This window comes from Papaver somniferum, unplaced genomic scaffold, assembly GCF_003573695.1.
Source record: "Papaver somniferum cultivar HN1 unplaced genomic scaffold, ASM357369v1 unplaced-scaffold_21, whole genome shotgun sequence".
In the NCBI taxonomy this organism is placed as follows: domain Eukaryota; kingdom Viridiplantae; phylum Streptophyta; class Magnoliopsida; order Ranunculales; family Papaveraceae; genus Papaver; species Papaver somniferum.
Window position 1 is genome coordinate 403,922 of NW_020631041.1, and position 20,896 is coordinate 424,817.

Genomic DNA, 20,896 nt, shown 5'->3' on the forward strand with positions numbered 1-20,896 from the left:
ATGGTGAACTAGAAGAGGAAATTTATATGGAACAACCTGAAGGTTTTGTAATTCCTGGACAAGAACAGAAAGTATGTAAGCTAGAAAAATCCCTTTATGGTTTAAAACAAGCTCCTAAACAGTGGCATGAGAAATTTGATAATTTAATGATTTCACATAACTTCAGAATAAACGAGGGTGACAAATGCATCTATTATAAATTTGAGAATGATGTGTGTGTGATTGTTTGCTTGTATGTGGATGATTTGCTGATATTTGGTTCCAATTTATCTGTTGTCAATGAAACTAAAGGTATGCTTAGTTCGAATTTTGACATGAAAGATTTGGGTGAAGCTAGTGTAATCTTGGGAATCAAAATAACTAGAACTAGTAGTGGTATTTGTTTGGATCAATCTAACTACATTGAAAAAATTCTGAGAAGGTATGAATATTTTGATTGTAAGCCTGCTTGTACTCCGTTTGATCCTAATGTGAAATTGTTTAAGAACACTGGAGAAAGTGTTAGACAATCTGAATATGCTAGTATAATTGGAAGTCTGCGTTATGCAACTGATTGTACAAGACCAGACATTGCATATGCAGTGGGAGTTCTGTGCAGGTTTACCAGTAATCCTAGTTTGGAACACTGGGATGCTATTGAGAGGGTTATGCGGTATCTGAAAAGAACCACAAACCTAGGATTACACTATAAGAGGCATCCCGCAGTCCTTGAAGGATTTAGCGATGCTAATTGGAATACTCTTTCAGATGATTCCAAGGCCACCAGTGGATATGTTTTTACTATTGCTGGGGGCGATGTATCTTGGAGATCAAAGAAACAGACAATTATAGCCCAATCTACGATGGAGGCTGAATTGATGGCACTAGCAGCAGCTAGTGAAGAAGCAGGATGGCTGAAGAGTCTGTTATCAGACATTCCAGTATGGGAAAAACCGATACCAGCCACTTTGATCCACTGCGATAGTACCGAGGCTATCGGAGTAGTAGAGAACTGTTATAATAACAGTAAGAATCGACAGATACGTCGAAAGCACGACACAGTTAGAGAATTTCTCACAACTGGTGTTGTTAGAGTAGATCATGTAAGGTCTGAAGGAAATATATCTGATACTTTGACGAAAGGATTAGCAAGAGAAAAGGTATGGAATATCTCTAAAAGTATGGGACTTTTTCCCGTGAGAAGTTGAGTCATTTGTAATGGATACGCAACCTAGAAATAGGTTCAAAGGGACTAGACGAAGTTACAAATAATATGATAGAGTCATGCATTCCCATAGCATGATATCCTGAAGTGGGAAACAGGTTGAGTGTTTAAACTCTTAATGATGTCTATAGCTCTTAAGTTAAGAGTGGGATATACAGGAGTATCCTTGATAGACTCACCTATACGAATGTGAAGGTGTGGCCGCCTTCTATGAGAACTTGGGCATTTCTCTAGATCGTTCGTTAAGAAAGGGATAAGCACATGGCCCTAATGTGCAAAATTAAGAACTTTACTCTAAGATATAGTTGTGTGTGTTGTATAATCTATTATTAGTTAGAGTTCAAGACGAGAGTCACTCTAGTTACCTGATACTTAGAAAGTTCAACACTATGTAGAGGTTCAAGTCGAAAGGCACCTTTGCTTATGCACAACTGTATAGCACTTGCTCAATGTTTTAAAATATAAGTGGGGGATTGTTGGGGTATATATTTAAAAACATAGTTTTGTAATAATATGCCAAAGTTAGAGAGATAGTATGGTGGAATTGTTTTGAGCTCCCACACTATAGGCATGGGTTCAATTCCCACCCCACACAATTTCACTAGGGTATATACTATATATTATATTACATTAGTCCGGGAGCGGGGCCTTGGGGGTCTTGGGAGGTCTGCTGATCCAGAAACAATTTTTTTGCTGTTTTTAACTTAAATTTTCAAAACGTATTAAGATAATTATATCATGATTAATTACAGTTAATGTTGAAATTTTAATACGGCCGTTTTTTTGCTGTTACAAAGAAATTTAATTGGCATTTAATCGAAAATTAATTTTCCATTAATTCCATTGATTCTTTTTGATTATAAAAAAAAACTGGTTTCTGGAAGAAAAGAAATAGAACGTTATTTTTATTTCGTCAAGTTTTTCTGAGCAAGTGTTGTTGAAAGAGTTATTATTGATTCGATTTCTCAGTGCAGAGAAATCGAAAGAGATAAGCTGTTTTATCCCATAGGGTTTCGACAAAAAACTGACTGCTAGCACAATCAAGAGGCAGAGTCGCGAAACACCTTAAAGATAGCGACCTAGTACGCGACTCAGCGGTTTCTTTGTGTAATTTGATTATAGTGCTTTGTTTCCAACAATTTTAAGGTGTACGTTTCTGCTATGGAGAATGAAAAGAAGCGCGTTGATGATACCAACAAGCCTTTCAAATTTGAAGGGTTGCATTTCAGAAGATGGAAGCTGAAGATGTTCTTTTATCTCAAACTGATGAAGCTGCATATGATTGTGTCGAGTGTTCATCCTGGAACCCTGGAACCTGCTGCTGATAAGACTGCTGCTGTTGCTGCTGCTGTTGCTGCTGGCGGTGGTGCTGCTACAGATCCACCTCCTACCGGTGGTGTTCAAGAATTTGTTTCTCAAACTCCCGAGGAAAAACAAAAGGCCATCGACAAATGGATCGATAATGACTTTGATTGCAAAAACTACATTCTTAATGCATTATCTGACGATTTATATGAGTATTATTCAACTTTTGAAACTGCTAGAGATGTATGGGATGCATTACAGAAAAAATATGACACCGAGGAAGCGGGTTCAAAGAAATATGCTGTGAGCCGGTATGTGAGATACCAAATGGTGGATGATAGATCAGTTGTTGCACAGGCTCATGAACTTCAAAAAATTTACCACGAAATTGTGGCCGAAGGTATGAAAACTGATGAACAATTTCAAGTTTCTGTAATGATTGACAAGTTACCACCTAGCTGGAAAGATTTTCGTAATACTTTGCGTCACAAGACTAAAGAATTTTCTCTTGAAAGTTTGATTGTTAAGCTCAGGGTTGAGGAAGAAGCTCGGAAACAAGATAAGAAGGAAGAGATTCTCATTGTTTCTAACAATAAGACTCATCCGAATTTAAAACCTAAGAAAAGGGATATGAAACCTAACCCGAACCAGAAGAAAGGAGGAAGGCCTAATCAAAACAAGAACCAACACCCATCGAAAAATGGACAGAATTCCAATTCTGAATTTCTTTGTTATATCTGTAATAAACCAAACCACATGGCTAGGAATTGCAGATTTAACAAGGAAAAGAATAACGCACAAGCTAATGCTTTGGGTGACGTTATAATTGCCATGGTCTCTGATCCAGAGTTCTACATGGTTGGTGGATCTGATGGGTGGTGGATAGACAGTGGTGCTTCGCGTCATTGTTGTTTTGATAGGTCCATGTTTAAGACTTATGCTGAAACCAAGGACAAGAAAGTGTTATTGGGAGACTCCCACAGCACTATGGTGAAAGGTTCTGGTACGGTAGAGTTGAAGTTTACTTCTGGGAAGACACTCATGCTGAAAGATGTCCTTCACACTCCAGAAATGAGAAAGAACCTTGTTTCCGGCTATCTTCTCAACAAGGCTGGGTTGTATCAAACTATTGGGTCTGATATTTACACTATAACTAAGAATAAGAATTTTGTAGGAAAGGGTTATGCTACTGATGGAATGTTTAAGCTTAATGTTGATGCTATGAATAAAATTGATTCTTCTGCTTATATGGTTTGCAATTTTAATGTTTGGCATGGAAGGCTTTGTCATGTGGGTAAAAAGTTAGTAAATAACATGAGTAAGTTAGGTGTCCTCCCTGAATTTTCTGAAAATGATTTTGAAAAATGTGAATACTGTAGTCAAGCAAAAATAAACAAGACTTCACATAAATCTGTTGTAAGAGAATCGAAACCACTAGACTTAATACATTCTGATTTGTGTGAATATGAAGGTATCCTAACTAGAAATGGCAAGAGGTATATCATGACGTTCATTGATGATTGTTCTAATTATACTTATGTTTATTTGTTGAGCCATAAGAACGAAGCTATTGAAAAGTTTAAGATTTTTATTGCTGAAATTGAAAATCAATTTGGTAGGAAAATTAAGAGATTTCGTAGTGATAGAGGCACTGAATATGATTCTTCTCCTTTTACTGAAATTTATCAAACTAATGGCATTATACATGAAAGAACTTCACCATATAATCCTCAAATGAATGGGAAAGCTGAAAGAAAGAATCGTACTCTTACTGAATTGACTGTTGCTTGTTTGCTTAGCTCTGGTACTGCTTCCCATTGGTGGGGTGAATGTTTGCTGACTGTTTGCCATGTTTTGAACCGCATTCCTAATAATAAAACCATGATATCTCCTTATGAACTTTGGTGAAATAGAAAACCTAATGTCTCTTATTTTAGAGTTTGGGGTTGCTTAGCTTTTGTTAGAAAACCTGATCCTAAAAGACATAAGTTAGAAAGTAGAGCTTATGAATGTGTTTTTATTGGTTATGCTCAAAACAGTAAAGCTTATAGGTTCTTTGATATTAATCATAAGGTTATTATTGAATCTATTGATGTTGATTTCTTTGAAGAGAGATTTCCTTTTAAATCTAGAAATAGTGGGGGTAATAGTGGGGGTTCTTTATCTAGTGTTTTACCTAGTGCTGATTCTGAACATAGATTAGAAGAACCTAGAAGTGCAGAAACTAGGATCACTGAAGTTGAAACTAGAAGAAGTAAAAGAGCTAGGACTGACACAAGAGATCCTGATTTTGAATTTTATGCCGTAGAGGAAGAACCTTCTAATTTACAAGAGGCGTTCAGTTCTGCAGAGTCTAGTTTCTGGCAAGAAGCTGTAGATAATGAATGGGATTCTCATATGTCTAATGGAACTTGGCGTATAGTAGATTTACCTCCTGGTTGTAAGCCTATAGGTTGTAAATGGGTTTTGAAAAGGAAACTCAAACCTGATGGAACAATAGAGAAGCACAAAGCTAGACTGGTTGCTAAAGGATTTAGGCAACGAGAGAACGTAGACTTCTTTGATACTTATTCTCCTGTTACTAGATTAACATCTATACGTGTTTTGATTGCTGTTGCCGCTGCTCATAATCTTGTTATTCACCAAATGGATGTTAAAACTGCCTTTTTGAATGGTGAACTAGAAGAGGAAATTTATATGGAACAACCTGAAGGTTTTGTAATTCCTGGACAAGAACAGAAAGTATGTAAGCTAGAAAAATCCCTTTATGGTTTAAAACAAGCTCCTAAACAGTGGCATGAGAAATTTGATAATTTAATGATTTCACATAACTTCAGAATAAACGAGGGTGACAAATGCATCTATTATAAATTTGAGAATGATGTGTGTGTGATTGTTTGCTTGTATGTGGATGATTTGCTGATATTTGGTTCCAATTTATCTGTTGTCAATGAAACTAATGGTATGCTTAGTTCGAATTTTGACATGAAAGATTTGGGTGAAGCTAGTGTAATCTTGGGAATCAAAATAACTAGAACTAGTAGTGGTATTTGTTTGGATCAATCTCACTACATTGAAAAAATTCTGAGAAAGTATGAATATTTTGATTGTAAGCCTGCTTGTACTCCGTTTGATCCTAATGTGAAATTGTTTAAGAACACTGGAGAAAGTGTTAGACAATCTGAATATGCTAGTATAATTGGAAGTCTGCGTTATGCAACTGATTGTACAAGACCAGACATTGCATATGCAGTGGGAGTTCTGTGCAGGTTTACCAGTAATCCTAGTTTGGAACACTGGGATGCTATTGAGAGGGTTATGCGGTATCTGAAAAGAACCACAAACCTAGGATTACACTATAAGAGGCATCCCGCAGTCCTTGAAGGATTTAGCGATGCTAATTGGAATACTCTTTCAGATGATTCCAAGGCCACCAGTGGATATGTTTTTACTATTGCTGGGGGCGCTGTATCTTGGAGATCAAAGAAACAGACAATTATAGCCCAATCTACGATGGAGGCTGAATTGATGGCACTAGCAGCAGCTAGTGAAGAAGCAGGATGGCTGAAAAGTCTTTTATCAGACATTCCAGTATGGGAAAAACCGATACCAGCCACTTTGATCCACTGCGATAGTACCGCGGCTATCGGAGTAGTAGAGATCTGTTATAATAACAGTAAGAATCGAAGGAAATATAGCTGAAGGAAATATAGCTGAAAGCACGACACAGTTAGAGAATTTCTCACAACTGGTGTTGTTAGAGTAGATCATGTAAGGTCTAAAGGAAATATAGCTGATACTTTGACGAAAGGATTAGCAAGAGAAAAGGTATGGAATATCTCTAAAAGTATGGGACTTTTGCCCGTGAGAAGTTGAGTCATTTGTAATGGATACCCAACCTAGAAATAGGTTCAAAGGGACTAGACGAAGTTACAAATAATATGATAGAGTCATGCATTCCCATAGCATGATATCCTGAAGTGGGAAACAGGTTGAGTGTTTAAACTCTTAATGATGTCTATAGCTCTTAAGTTAAGAGTGGGATATACAGGAGTATCCTTGATAGACTCACCTATACAAATGTGAAGGTGTGGCCGCCTTCTATGAGAACTTGGGCATTTCTCTAGATCGTTCGTTAAGAAAGGGATAAGCACATGGCCCTAATGTGCAAAATTAAGAACTTTACTCTAAGATATAGTTGTGTGTGTTGTATAATCTATTATTAGTTAGAGTTCAAGACGAGAGTCACTCTAGTTACCTGATACTTAGAAAGTTCAACACTATGTATAGGTTCAAGTCGAAAGGCACCTTTGCTTATGCACAACTGTATAGCACTTGCTCAATGTTTTAAAATATAAGTGGGGGATTGTTGGGGTATATATTTAAAAACATAGTTTTGTAATAATATGCCAAAGTTAGAGAGATAGTATGGTGGCATTGTTTTGAGCTCCCACACTATAGGCATGGGTTCAATTCCCACCCCACACAATTTCACTAGGGTATATATTATTTATACTATGTATTATATTACATTAGTCCGGGAGCGGGGCCTTGGGGGTCTTGGGAGGTCTGCTGATCCAGAAACAATTTTTTTTGCTGTTTTTAACTTAAATTTTCAAAACGTATTAAGATAATTATATCATGATTAATTACAGTTAATGTTGAAATTTTAATACGGCCGTTTTTTTGCTGTTACAAAGAAATTTAATTGGCATTTAATCGAAAATTAATTTTCCATTAATTCCATTGATTCTTTTTGATTATAAAAAAAAAAACTGGTTTCTGGAAGAAAAGATATAGAACGTTATTTTTATTTCGTCAAGTTTTTCTGAGCAAGTGTTGTTGAAAGAGTTATTATTGATTCGATTTCTCAGTGCAGAGAAATTGATTCGATTTCTCAGTTCTGCAGAGTCTAGTTTCTGGCAAGAAGCTGTAGATAATGAATGGGATTCTCATATGTCTAATGGAACTTGGCGTATAGTAGATTTACCTCCTGGTTGTAAGCCTATAGGTTGTAAATGGGTTTTGAAAAGGAAACTAAAACCTGATGGAACAATAGAGAAGCACAAAGCTAGACTGGTTGCTAAAGGATTTAGGCAACGAGAGAATGTAGACTTCTTTGATACTTATTCTCCTGTTACTAGATTAACATCTATACGTGTTTTGATTGCTGTTGCCGCTGCTCATAATCTTGTTATTCACCAAATGGATGTTAAAACTGCCTTTTTGAATGGTGAACTAGAAGAGGAAATTTATATGGAACAACCTGAAGGTTTTGTAATTCCTGGACAAGAACAGAAAGTATGTAAGCTAGAAAAATCCCTTTATGGTTTAAAACAAGCTCCTAAACAGTGGCATGAGAAATTTGATAATTTAATGATTTCACATAACTTCAGAATAAACGAGGGTGACAAATGCATCTATTATAAATTTGAGAATGATGTGTGTGTGATTGTTTGCTTGTATGTGGATGATTTGCTGATATTTGGTTCCAATTTATCTGTTGTCAATGAAACTAAAGGTATGCTTAGTTCGAATTTTGACATGAAAGATTTGGGTGAAGCTAGTGTAATCTTGGGAATCAAAATAACTAGAACTAGTAGTGGTATTTGTTTAGATCAATCTCACTACATTGAAAAAATTCTGAGAAAGTATGAATATTTTGATTGTAAGCCTGCTTGTACTCCGTTTGATCCTAATGTGAAATTGTTTAAGAACACTGGAGAAAGTGTTAGACAATCTGAATATGCTAGTATAATTGGAAGTCTGCGTTATGCAACTGATTGTACAAGACCAGACATTGCATATGCAGTGGGAGTTCTGTGCAGGTTTACCAGTAATCCTAGTTTGGAACACTGGGACGCTATTGAGAGGGTTATGCGGTATCTGAAAAGAACCACAAACCTAGGATTACACTATAAGAGGCATCCCGCAGTCCTTGAAGGATTTAGCGATGCTAATTGGAATACTCTTTCAGATGATTCCAAGGCCACCAGTGGATATGTTTTTACTATTGCTGGGGGCGCTGTATCTTGGAGATCAAAGAAACAGACAATTATAGCCCAATCTACGATGGAGGCTGAATTGATGGCACTAGCAGCAGCTAGTGAAGAAGCAGGATGGCTGAAGAGTCTGTTATCAGACATTCCAGTATGGGAAAAACCGATACCAGCCACTTTGATCCACTGCGATAGTACCGCGGCTATCGGAGTAGTAGAGAACTGTTATAATAACAGTAAGAATCGACAGATACGTCGAAAGCACGACACAGTTAGAGAATTTCTCACAACTGGTGTTGTTAGAGTAGATCATGTAAGGTCTGAAGGAAATATAGCTGATACTTTGACGAAAGGATTAGCAAGAGAAAAGGTATGGAATATCTCTAAAAGTATGGGACTTTTGCCCGTGAGAAGTTGAGTCATTTGTAATGGATACCCAACCTAGAAATAGGTTCAAATGGACTAGACGAAGTTACAAATAATATGATAGAGTCATGCATTCCCATAGCATGATATCCTGAAGTGGGAAACAGGTTGAGTGTTTAAACTCTTAATGATGTCTATAGCTCTTAAGTTAAGAGTGGGATATACAGGAGTATCCTTGATAGACTCACCTATACGAATGTGAAGGTGTGGCCGCCTTCTATGAGAACTTGGGCATTTCTCTAGATCGTTCGTTAAGAAAGGCATAAGCACATGGCCCTAATGTGCAAAATTAAGAACTTTACTCTAAGATATAGTTGTGTGTGTTGTATAATCTATTATTAGTTAGAGTTCAAGACGAGAGTCACTCTAGTTACCTGATACTTAGAAAGTTCAACACTATGTAGAGGTTCAAGTCGAAAGGCACCTTTGCTTATGCACAACTGTATAGCACTTGCTCAATGTTTTAAAATATAAGTGGGGGATTGTTGGGGTATATATTTAAAAACATAGTTTTGTAATAATATGCCAAAGTTAGAGAGATAGTATGGTGGCATTGTTTTGAGCTCCCACACTATAGGCATGGGTTCAATTCCCACCCCACACAATTTCACTAGGGTATATACTATTTATACTATATATTATATTACATTAGTCCGGGAGCGGGGCCTTGGGGGTCTTGGGAGGTCTGTTGATCCAGAAACAATTTTTTGTTGTTTTTAACTTAAATTTTCAAAACGTATTAAGATAATTATATCATGATTAATTACAGTTAATGTTGAAATTTTAATACGGCCGTTTTTTTGCTGTTACAAAGAAATTTAATTGGCATTTAATCGAAAATTAATTTTTCATTAATTCCATTGATTCTTTTTGATTATAAAAAAAAAACTGGTTTCTGGAAGAAAAGAAATAGAACGTTATTTTTATTTCGTCAAGTTTTTCTGAGCAAGTGTTGTTGAAAGAGTTATTATTGATTCGATTTCTCAGTGCAGAGAAATCGAAAGAGATAAGCTGTTTTATCCCGTAGGGTTTCGACAAAAAACTGACTGCTAGCACAATCAAGAGGCAGAGTCGCGAAACACCTTAAAGATAGCGACCTAGTACGCGACTCAGCGGTTTCTTTGTGTAATTTGATTATAGTGCTTTGTTTCCAACAATCAGTACATTGGAGAAATTTTGCTGTGTTATTTTGCCCAAAGACCCGGGTGTCAATATCTCATTACTTTGTTCTTGCTGTTAGTAATGAGATATTGAAGAGAACTAAATGTTGGAAAAATATACACAAGGAAAGTTTACAGACCAAAGCGTAAGCTAGACCCACGACCCTTTGGGTGGTATATTTTCAATTTAGATCTGCAAGAACTAATTAATATGGCACAAGTTGATGAAGTATTTGATCCGAGAAAAAGACTTTTATGCATATTTGTTGGACCAATATATATTTTGGAAGAAATATAATCATTAAAGAAAACATAACTAAAATAATTCTTCCCTCGTAGTCTCCAGCCGGAGTATTATGCCTTATAAGAAGCAAGGCGAAGCTGCAATCTCACCTCATTGTCTCTCAAATCATGTAGTATAGCCAGATCTAAAGAAAAAATCTTTAAAAAGCTTTGACATCCCAGCAAATTGTAAATAAAGCGTCTGCCCCTAAAAAAGCTTTGGACATCCCAGCAAATTGTAAAAGGAGCGCGTCTGCAGGGAGTCGAACTCGGGTGGGTCTATTGCTTGGAAGGCAATTATCCTGACCGTTGGACTACAAATGCTTGTATGTTTCATTAATATCCAAACCCGTAACTAAACCGGATGATCAAGTTCATGAAACGGGTTTGGTTTAATTACGAGAAAATGTTTAATCTTTGGATCATAGTGCACCTCTGGGCAGAGTGCAACTTTTGGGTCACACAAATCTGCATCACATCTGTATATATCGAACAGAAGTGCAGATTCTAGTCACTGGCTACATATTGGTTACGTTGCCAAACTTTTGATTATGTAATTTAAGGTCATGGGGCACTTCTAGCAAGGTAGGCAAACTTGTCCACGGAAAACTTTGGGCATGCAGAATTTGGATCACCAGGCACAACGGAGGATCAATTTTGAGCCACAAAATAATTCACGATGCATTTTGTGGGTCATGGAGCCAATTAAGGGTCACAAATCACGACGACACATTCCAAGAGACCATTAGTATTTGGGGTCATGCTAATTGAACCCCAAAAATTATGTTGTCTGGCGAAAAATTTGCTAAATGAAACCAGAGGTGCGAAACTGGAATGTGTCTGCCGGGCGGAGCTGAACCTTAGAAGGCAAACGCTTGTCTTTAACGATTTCCAGTACAGTGCATGGGAACTAGCTGGTAAAACCACTTTGGCAAGGCCGCTCACAGCCATGTGCCGTGATTGTACACTGCTTAATCACATTTTTCTATTCTACTGTGCAATTTGGAAAAATAATGCGCTTTTGCGTTTAACAACCAATATAAAAACGGTGGTGTAGACAGTCGTTTTTCGGTGTTAACGTACCCTCCCCCCACCCCCCGGCTATTGGCTTGCCAGAAAAGGAATTTCAAACATTGCATGAAACACACGAAAACACTACTAGGCGGTTTAACTTTCATGTAAATTGAGTTTAAAGCCTGGTAAGTCGTAACCACGATTCTTACTCTTTTCTATCAATCCAATTCATTTTCTTTTTCTTCTAACGTAATAACTACATTGAAGAAATTGTGTTTTATTTTGCTCAAAGGAAAATACGAGGGAACTAAATGTTGAGAAACATACGAGGTTCTTTGAACATGGTGTAAACTTTGTTCACTTCTGTTTTGCTGCTACGTTCCACGTTTGGGTTGTTGAAGTTTATATTCTACAGCAAACTAAGGCAGTAAGGATTGTATATTTGTGAAATAGTAATTCTAGATTGTGCAAGGCTGCACAAGTTATTGATTTTGTATTTTCCGAGCTTTTGATAGTCTAGCAATTTCTGTAAGTTTAATGCTAATTTTGGCTTTCTATTGAATCCGCATTATATGTAATTGGTTTTATTCTTGCATCTTAGCTAGTGCTCGTCTTTAGGATATCATTTGGTGGCATCAGATGGGGATTGTCTCTGCTATATGCCCACTAAAATGATAGAGAAGCCACACCTGATATAATTTCTTTAACGGTTTGTAATTGGTTCCCTCTGACTTCAATATACCCAAAATGTTGTTTCAAAAAATTTCAGTAAAATTTTGCATTGGCAATGCTTGTGCACGTCGTTATTTTTTAGGTTTTTCCATTATCTTTAATTACCTATTTTACGTTCTATATGATGGTCGTGTTGACGGTCCTAATTACATGGTCACATCCCAGGGATGTTAGCGTGTCAAAAATGTTGTCCAAACATTGCACGAAACACACAGAAGTATGTTCCGATCAGTTTAACATTCGTGTTAAATGAGTTCAAATCTCTTGAACATGAAGCTTACTCTTTTCATTTTTTATATAAATTAATCTGTTTCATTCAATCTAATTTATTTTCATTTCATTCAAACATAATTATAACCCCGGAGAACTGTGTTTTCTTATTAATTCTCAAGACCGGGGTGTAATGAGACACTGAAGGGAACTAAATATTGGAATAACATACAATAATAAAGTATTGAGAATAAAGCCTAAGGTTGGTCCATACATGCTCCACTTTTTCGTTTTGGGTTGTACCTCTCTTTCCTACTTGGCTAATTGAGTTTTATGTCTCCAACAAACTTCAGTGAAGAAACATTCAACAATACCTGGAAATAAAAATGACCGGAGTTTAACATTCGTGTTGGCTGAGTGAGTTTAAATCTCTTAAAAATGTTTTTACTCTTTTCATTTTTCATATAAATTAAGTTGTTTCTTTCAATCCGATTTGTTTTAATTTTCTTTTAACCTAAATCACAGCAACTCTGGAGAATAATGTTTTGTTATTGTAACGAGATGTTGAAGGGAACTAAATGTTGGAAAAGCGTACATAAGTGAAGTTTTGGGAATCAAGTGAGTTAGTTTTATCCATATTGGTCCTTTGGGAAATCCAATGTCGAATTATTATTTGATCATAACTAATCGATACAGTACAAGTTGATGAAGTATTTGATCACAAAAGGATAAAGACTCGCATGCTCCGTTATTAGGTACTGGAATGCCGATTTATTATTTTGCCTAACTACAAATACAAATAAAGAATAAAAGGTTATGGATTCAGCAACCGGCCCTCTCTTACAGTTGCTTCATTTAAAATTACTTCACCTTTTTTATTGTACAGTCCAAATTAAAAAATAATGCGACGGCTGTGATCCTATAATAAGCCTTGAAACAATTTAATTATCTTTCATCTTTTCCCTTTTTCTTTACCTATTTTACGTTCTGTTTACATGGTCACGGCCCAGGGCTGTTACTGTGTCAAAATATGCTGTCCAAACGCCAACGTCCAAACATTGCATGAAACACACGAAAAAAAGTTCCAATCAGTTTAACATTCATGTTAAATGAGCTCAAATTTCTTAGACATGATGCTTATTCTTTTCATTTTTCATGTAGATCAATTTGTTTCTTTCTATCCAATATCTTTTCATTTTTCTTCTAACATGTATAATCATAACCCTGGAGAGTAGTGTTTTCTTATTCTCAAGATCAAAGTGGTAACGAGATATTCAAGGGAACTAAATGTTAAAAAAACATAAAATAATAAAGTTTTCCAAACCAAAGCCCAAGGTTGATTCATGTTGTATGCTCCACTTTCGCCTTTTGGGTAGTACCTCTTCACTAGTGCTGTGATTGAAATGTATGTATACAACAAGCTTCTCCAAAGAAAAATTCAAGTTTTGAATAATATTCTGGGGGTTTTACCGGATACAAAAACCACAAAAGATCTCTGTCAACTAAAAATCGTATTAGCAAACCCTTTTTCAGGACAAGTGCGTCTGCCGGGAGTCGAACGCGGGTCTATTGCTTGGAAGGCAATTATCCTAACCGTTGGACTACAAACGCTTCTTTGTTCCACTAATGTCCAAATGGAATGGAGTCAAGACCAGCTAAACCGAGATGATAAACCTCCAAGTTAATATTTTGTGCAGTTCATGAAATGGGATTTGATTTGATTATAAGAAAATGTTAAAACGAGTAGAAATAAAAATTAAAAAAAAAAAAAAAAAGGATCATAGTGCACTTCTGGCTAAGGATACAATTTTTGGGTCACCCAAAGTGCAGGTAGATTTATGGTCATTAAGCAAACTCGCCCAAGTATTGCATCCTAATATCAATATTAATGCAAATTGATATTACTCTCTTCTTCTTTAGTTATTTGTTACATTCTCCAGTGTAATGATTCAGACAACAAAACCCTTATTGTTGGGTCACATGACTCGCATCATAAAATCTTGAGTTGTCTTACAGATTTTTTGTTACACCGACAGTTTGTGCAACAATGTGAATTTTGAGTCATGTGCAGTGGTTTTAGGGCACAATTGGAGTGTGTCAAAAATTGCTAGATGTGTAAGAAAAAAGGACTTGCTGCCTGCTATTAGTTAAACCAAAAAGTATTAAAAAATTGCCAATTGAACCCAAAAGCAGAACCTGATAGTTAGATGTGTAAAAAATAGTACAACAATTGATAGAAGATTTACAAACTAAGACAACAAAAAAAATCCAACAATGCGAGAATTAGGTCATTTCCTCTGCAAACTTGTCATTGCAGCAAATCCTGAGTCTTTCTATAAGGTTATAATAGCTTTATCTTGATGATGAAAGTAGCCAGCAGGAGATATACCATGAACCCGTTGTAGTATTTATGAAGTTGGTTCTTCTTCCATTAGTCGTTCCTTTTTACTCTGAAAAATGAAACAAACTTTTGTCAGCACAAAAAATCTAGTGGGATCTGCAAGGCATAACCATACAAAATGAAAAGGTAATTGATGGCTTCTGTAACTCCATACAGAGAGCATTCTGCTTTAGTTTTCTATGCTCTGACTGTAGTATTAGTATGTCCGTCTCATGATCACCCTCAAAAGTTGGTATGCACAAATGACCCTAACCATTAGACAAGCAAATGATGTTTTTAACGGCTCATGGCGACAAGATTGTAAAACATTGAACTATTGATGTGTGCCTCACTGGGATACTGACACCTCATATTGATAAGTAACTCTTCTCTTAAAACCCATTAAAAGAATAGTGCTATAATTTCGAGTCTGACTAGCATCCTAAGAACAACCAAAGTAGTACTTCTGAGTTATTAGCAACTGCGAGAAAAAAAAAAGTGGACTAGAGATTTTGCTCAGATTATTTTAGCAATATTTAGTGAATGTCGGCTCTTGAATGAATTTTCTATCTTTAGATTGAGCTAAAATTTAGTATTGCCATCGTCAGTGGTGTCTTTAGATATTTTTAACAGCTAATAGCAACAACATTGGAAATATTGACCTAGTGATCTGCGCAAGTGTCTTTGTTTGATGACCCTAATCATACTGATGGGTAACCCATTTCTCAAATCCCATTAAAACAAGAAGGATAGTTCTATAACTTCGAGCCTGACTAGCAACCTAAGAGAATTTTAACATGCAAAGTGGTGCTTTAAGTTAAGTTATTAGCGACTGCCGAATAGGAAGAAGTGGACCAGTGGTTTTATTTAAGATTTTGAGCAATATTTAGTAAATGTCACAACTTGAGTAAATTTTCTATCTACAGATTGACATACACTAGGGATTACCTTCTTTGGTGGTGTTCCAGGTATCAACTTCTTGTTACCGAATCCAATTTTCATTCTCTTATCAGAAGGTTGAAGGATCTGGAATGCACAAGTCAAATCTGCATCCACACTCATCACAGCACCAGCATTGTCAAACTCCCCACAATAATTTGGAGCAGAGAATATGGTAACCAACTGTCGATCCGCGAAGAATTCATACCCATCTTCCACAACCTAATGACAATCATAAATGAGATAAAAAATATTAGAGCACAGAACTGACACATATTGAGAATAAGGTAGCTTTGGTTTTGTAGAGAATGCTAAAGGGGGTATTTAACCTGGTGAGCTCGGCAAATCAGGTCAAGGTCATGGTCTTCAAGAAATTCATTTATCTTATCAGACCCGAATGTACAGGATACACCTCTGTCATTCTCCCCCCAACCATCGAAGTCCTTATCAGGATCAGCCCAGAGTAGATCACAGAGAAGTCCCTCATCTGGTATATCCACCGGACGAGATATATCCCTTATCTGATCAAAATTCTTCAAGTGAGGAGACAATCCACCGTGCATACAGAAGATCTTTCCATCAACTAAAGCAGCTACTGGTAGGCAGTTAAAGCAGTCGCAAAAAGTCTTCCAAAGACGGACATTAAATCTCCTCTTACACTCATCATAGAATCCATATATACGGTTAATAGAAGCAGACTCGTGATTGCCTCTAAGTAAGAAAAATTTATTCTTATATTTGATTTTGTAGGCGAGAAGAAGGCAAATTGTCTCTATGCTGTGTTCACCTCGGTCAACATAGTCACCCAGGAACAAGTAGTTTGTCTCAGGAGGTGGTCCAGCACATTCAAAAAGACGGAGAAGATCAGAATACTGGCCGTGAATATCACCTATCAATTCAGAAAAAACAAAACTCTTCACTGTCCCCTCATTGGATGAGTTATGAAATAAATAGAGAAAATTGTATGGTACTTAATGATATGTGACATTTCAATATGTAATACAAAGATAACACAGATACAATCGAGAAATTCATTGAAAAACAACCCACCAAGATAACACAAATTAGCTAAGGATCGCCACCTCAAGCTTTCTCCAAATAATCTCTGAGTTTCTCCAACACTTACACCAGGTATGCAAATCTAGATGTGCAGTTGATATCCTAAAGACATTAACATTGCAAAATCTCAGAGCTACATCCAAAGTAATCTAGCTTTAAAAGAAGAAATGGATGCTTCATATATGATCCCAACCCCGAACAAGCTATCCTACATTAGCACCCAACCTATGATCCTATGACAACATTAACAAATTACCTATTATATAAAATTGCATGGTACCAGCTCACATACACAGATACACTGCTAAGCAAAAATCAACCTAAATCCAAACAAAGGTACATTATTTGTGTTATTCACAACATAATACTAAGACAAGGTTATATTTGTATTCTCTTATGCACCTGAAACCATTCTCCTGTCAATTAAAAAAAGAAAAAACAAAGCTCTTCAGTGTACTGTCTCCTCAGTGGAAGACCAATTTAGCTCCTCGGATTTCTTGCTCTTTTCCCAAACAGAGGTACATTATTTGTGTTATTTACAACATAATACTAAGACAAGGTTATATTAGTGTTCTCTTATGCACCTCAAACCATTCGCCTGTCAATTAAAAAAAGAAAAAACAAAGCTCTTCAGTGTACTGTCTCCTCATTGGAAGACCAATTTAGCTCCTCGGTTTTCTTGCTCTTTTCCCAATAATCTCTGGTTTTCTCCAACACCTATATGAGTATGCTAATCTAGAGGCGCAGCTGTTATCCTAAAGACTAGCAAATTCACTACTTCATAGAATCACATGGTACCAGCTCATATTCACAGACACACTACAAAATGAAAATCAAACCAAATCCAAACTAAGGTACATTTTTCAGGTTCTTTACAACTTAATACTAAAACCGACAACAATTTTGCATTCTATTATGTACCTGGAACCATTCTGCCCATCAAGAACACCTCAGACAATTTTGAAGACCAATTTGTTACAGAACAATTAAAGAAAATTGTATGGTACTTCCTGATAATGTCGCAATTTAATGTGACATACAAAGACAACAGACATACAATCAAGAACTTCGTTGGCAAACAACCCACGAACTACCACCTCGGTTTTCTTGCTCTTTCCCGATTAATCTCTGGTTTTCTCCAACACTTACACGAGGCATGCTAATCTAGAGGCGCAGCTGTTATCCTAAAGATAAAGAATTACCTATTTCATAGAATCATATGGTACCAGCTCACATTCACAGACACCTACAAAGTGAAAATCAACCTAAATCCAAACTAAGGTACATTTTTCGGGTTCTTTACAACTAAATACTGAAACAGACAATTAACAACTTAGTATTCTCTAATGTACCTGCCCATCAAGAACACCTCAGACAAATTTGAATACTAGGGCAAAGGGCTCAAATACCCATCCTTGCTCAACTAAAACAAGAACTACCCCAAAAACAGATGCAATTTTCCAATTGAAAAAAAAAACCCTCAAAACCCTAAAATAAAGTTCCCATGGGGCATTAGCCCCCACTTGAATGCAAGGGTTCATTGAGGAAGATAGATGTTGAATTTCTACAATAAATTCAGAATCTTACCGCAAACTTTAATAGGAGGTTTGAGCTCAAGAAGATTTGGTTGATTGAGGAAGATAGATGTTGAATTTCTACAAAGCTGCTGAATTTCTGATTCGGTAAGATAACATCTTCTGGGTGTTCTTCCATTCTTAACATTTAGTAATCTTTGTATGATATCATCTAATAAGGACTCATCCATATTTGTGTTCTTCTCATCAGAAGAACTTTCTTCCATTAAAAAAACCCCCCACTCTCTGATTCAAAACTCAAAACCCTAACTTTTTTTTCTTTGCCTCTTTTCTCTCTCAACAACGCCTCACTTCTCAAATCAGAAAAGGAAAGAGACTTCGCAAAATTACCCAAATATACAACCACAACTTGTTTTATTTATTCTTACATTTTGTTTACACTCGATGTTTTTAAAACATGGTCATGACCCAAATTTTGATTTTTCTTAGATCATGATGCACTTATATTGTTAATAATTATGATCATCATGGTTAAGGATTTAGAGATGTAATATTGCTTTAAAAAGTGAATCTCGAAAAGCTGTGCAATTTTTTCTTTTTTTTACTTATTCTTACACTTCGTTTACACTGAATTTTGTGTTTACAAAATTGTGACCCAAAAGATTTTTATTCAAGGATGATGCACATATGATAACCATGAATCCATGATCATTGTAATTCACGGTTAAGTCATTAGTGATTGCTTTTAAAACTGATTTAGGTTTGTTTAGTTTGCACTAAGAAAATTTGCACAGTTGTTCAGATTATTAGTCTGACATAGTATGAGAAGTTTAAGATACTGCAGTTTTCGAGGTTAATCAGTCCCATGGACTACAGTAACAGAGGACAGGGATGAAAAGAAGGTAATTGTGGTGGAAGCGTCAGTTAAGAAATTTGAAGTGAACTGTAAAGTGCATATGGCTGCACCAAAACTACTACAGATTGCAGAATTGTATCATTAACAATCATTATTATAAGATCACTAGAGGATGAAAACAATAAAGGAAGAATCGTGTACCCATGACTTCAATCCCCTTCTATTCTTTTAGACAATAATTCAACGTTTCCCAATTAACTTGGCAAGTACAACAGGTCTCTCGAATTATGCCTTCAGGATGTACTCATGACTTCAATCCCGTTTCGATTCTTTTAGACAATAATTCAACGTTTCCCAATTAACTTGGCAAGTACAATAGGTCTCTCGAATTATGCCTTTAGGATTCAATAAATCCCTAACACCGTAATCGAATTCAAGGATTGTACTTCCTTGACCCGCCCAAGAACTCGATGTACAAGGTTCTGATGATGTTATTAAAGAAGAAGAAAACAGATTTATTTTATATGCTTTCAAGAGAATTAAGCATCGCTAATTATAGAGATTTCATGTTTCTTGGAGTTGTTTGTTCATCACCAAACGACACCTTCAAAAAGCATCAATCGTGGTTCTTGGCAGAGACGCGCCTGTTCAAAATTTCACAGAAATTTAAATTAGGTCGATCACATCCAGGAGGGGTTATGCCCCCAGGACAGCCCCGGATAGCGGCAAACAAAAATGCATTTTTTATGAAATATCCAACAAAGTATACGTGATTGTAGTTAATTACAACACAAATCTTAGATAACGAGTACGGTGTGTTATGATGTTGAAGAAACAACTATATTTTCCATCTTGCCTTATTAATATTTCTTTTTTCCTATGATGAACTGGGGATAAGGTGAGGAGGAACTAACCAACTGACATTAGCCCAGTTGGCCAGGGATTTGGCTCCCAACCTACAGGTTGCGGGTTCAATTCCCGCACTGATCGTGTCAGAAAAAATGCATTACCTCGTTGCAGCTTCCTCGATAAGACCTGGTCTCGAGGGTGGAGTTAAAAAAATGCATTACGTCATTGGAGATTCCACGATAAGACCTGGTCTCGAAGGTGGAGTTAGAATGTGGTTTAGGATGTGATTGATGATACCTTGTATTTAAGTTTGGTCTTTTCAAATTAGGAATAATTTATCTACGAAGTTAGCAAGAGTTGAGCAGAGCTAGGGTAGCCGGGAAACAACAGAGTTAAGAGGCCCATGACTTGTCTCTGTCGTCCAAAATCCCAAGTGATCTTAGCCGCTCTTTAAACGACACACATCCACACCACCTTTCCTTAAACTATTGATGAGCCATCTCTGCCATTCTAAAAAGTTATTTATCTTTCCTAAATGACATTTATTACATATACGATATTCTTTTACGATTCTTAACGGTGTTCATGGTACTGTACTAACCAATCCAAATGCAATTGTTGAATGTTCACTGGGATGAAAAAATGTGTGCTCTTTCACTACCTGTCGTACATCGACAAACATATTTAAAGTTTATATGTCATGAAACCTTCCGCCCTTAACAAGTTTAAAACTTCATCTAAAACTATGTACGTGTGTTTTTTTTTTGTTCTCAAGTGTGATTAGTCTCTGACATGGTGGAAGCATATAGAGTTTAGATCAATGATCAAAAACTAGTGTGAGATAAATAGATTCACAAAAACGACAACAAAACAAAGATAATAACTAAGAAGATAAATTTGATAATAATCAATTAATAGGATTGATTATTTATAATTAAGAAGATTG

The 20,896-nt window shown here is 36.3% G+C and overlaps 1 protein-coding gene and 1 non-coding gene across 2 annotated transcripts; both read right to left on the reverse strand.

Moving 5' to 3' along the window:
• Positions 1-13,871: 13,871 nt before the first annotated feature.
• TRNAG-UCC lies at positions 13,872-13,943 on the reverse strand. The gene has a single exon. It is a non-coding gene; the product is annotated as a tRNA-Gly (tRNA).
• Positions 13,944-14,490: 547 nt separating this feature from the next.
• Positions 14,491-18,683, reverse strand: LOC113340305 (serine/threonine-protein phosphatase PP1-like). Its single transcript, XM_026585513.1, has 4 exons — positions 18,298-18,683; positions 15,981-16,540; positions 15,661-15,873; positions 14,491-14,782 (listed from the first exon to the last, which is right to left on the reverse strand). Exons 1-4 carry the CDS (start codon positions 18,509-18,511, stop codon positions 14,741-14,743), a joined length of 1,029 nt encoding a protein of 342 aa, XP_026441298.1. The 5' UTR covers positions 18,512-18,683; the 3' UTR covers positions 14,491-14,740.
• Between the last annotated feature and the right edge of the window lie 2,213 nt (positions 18,684-20,896).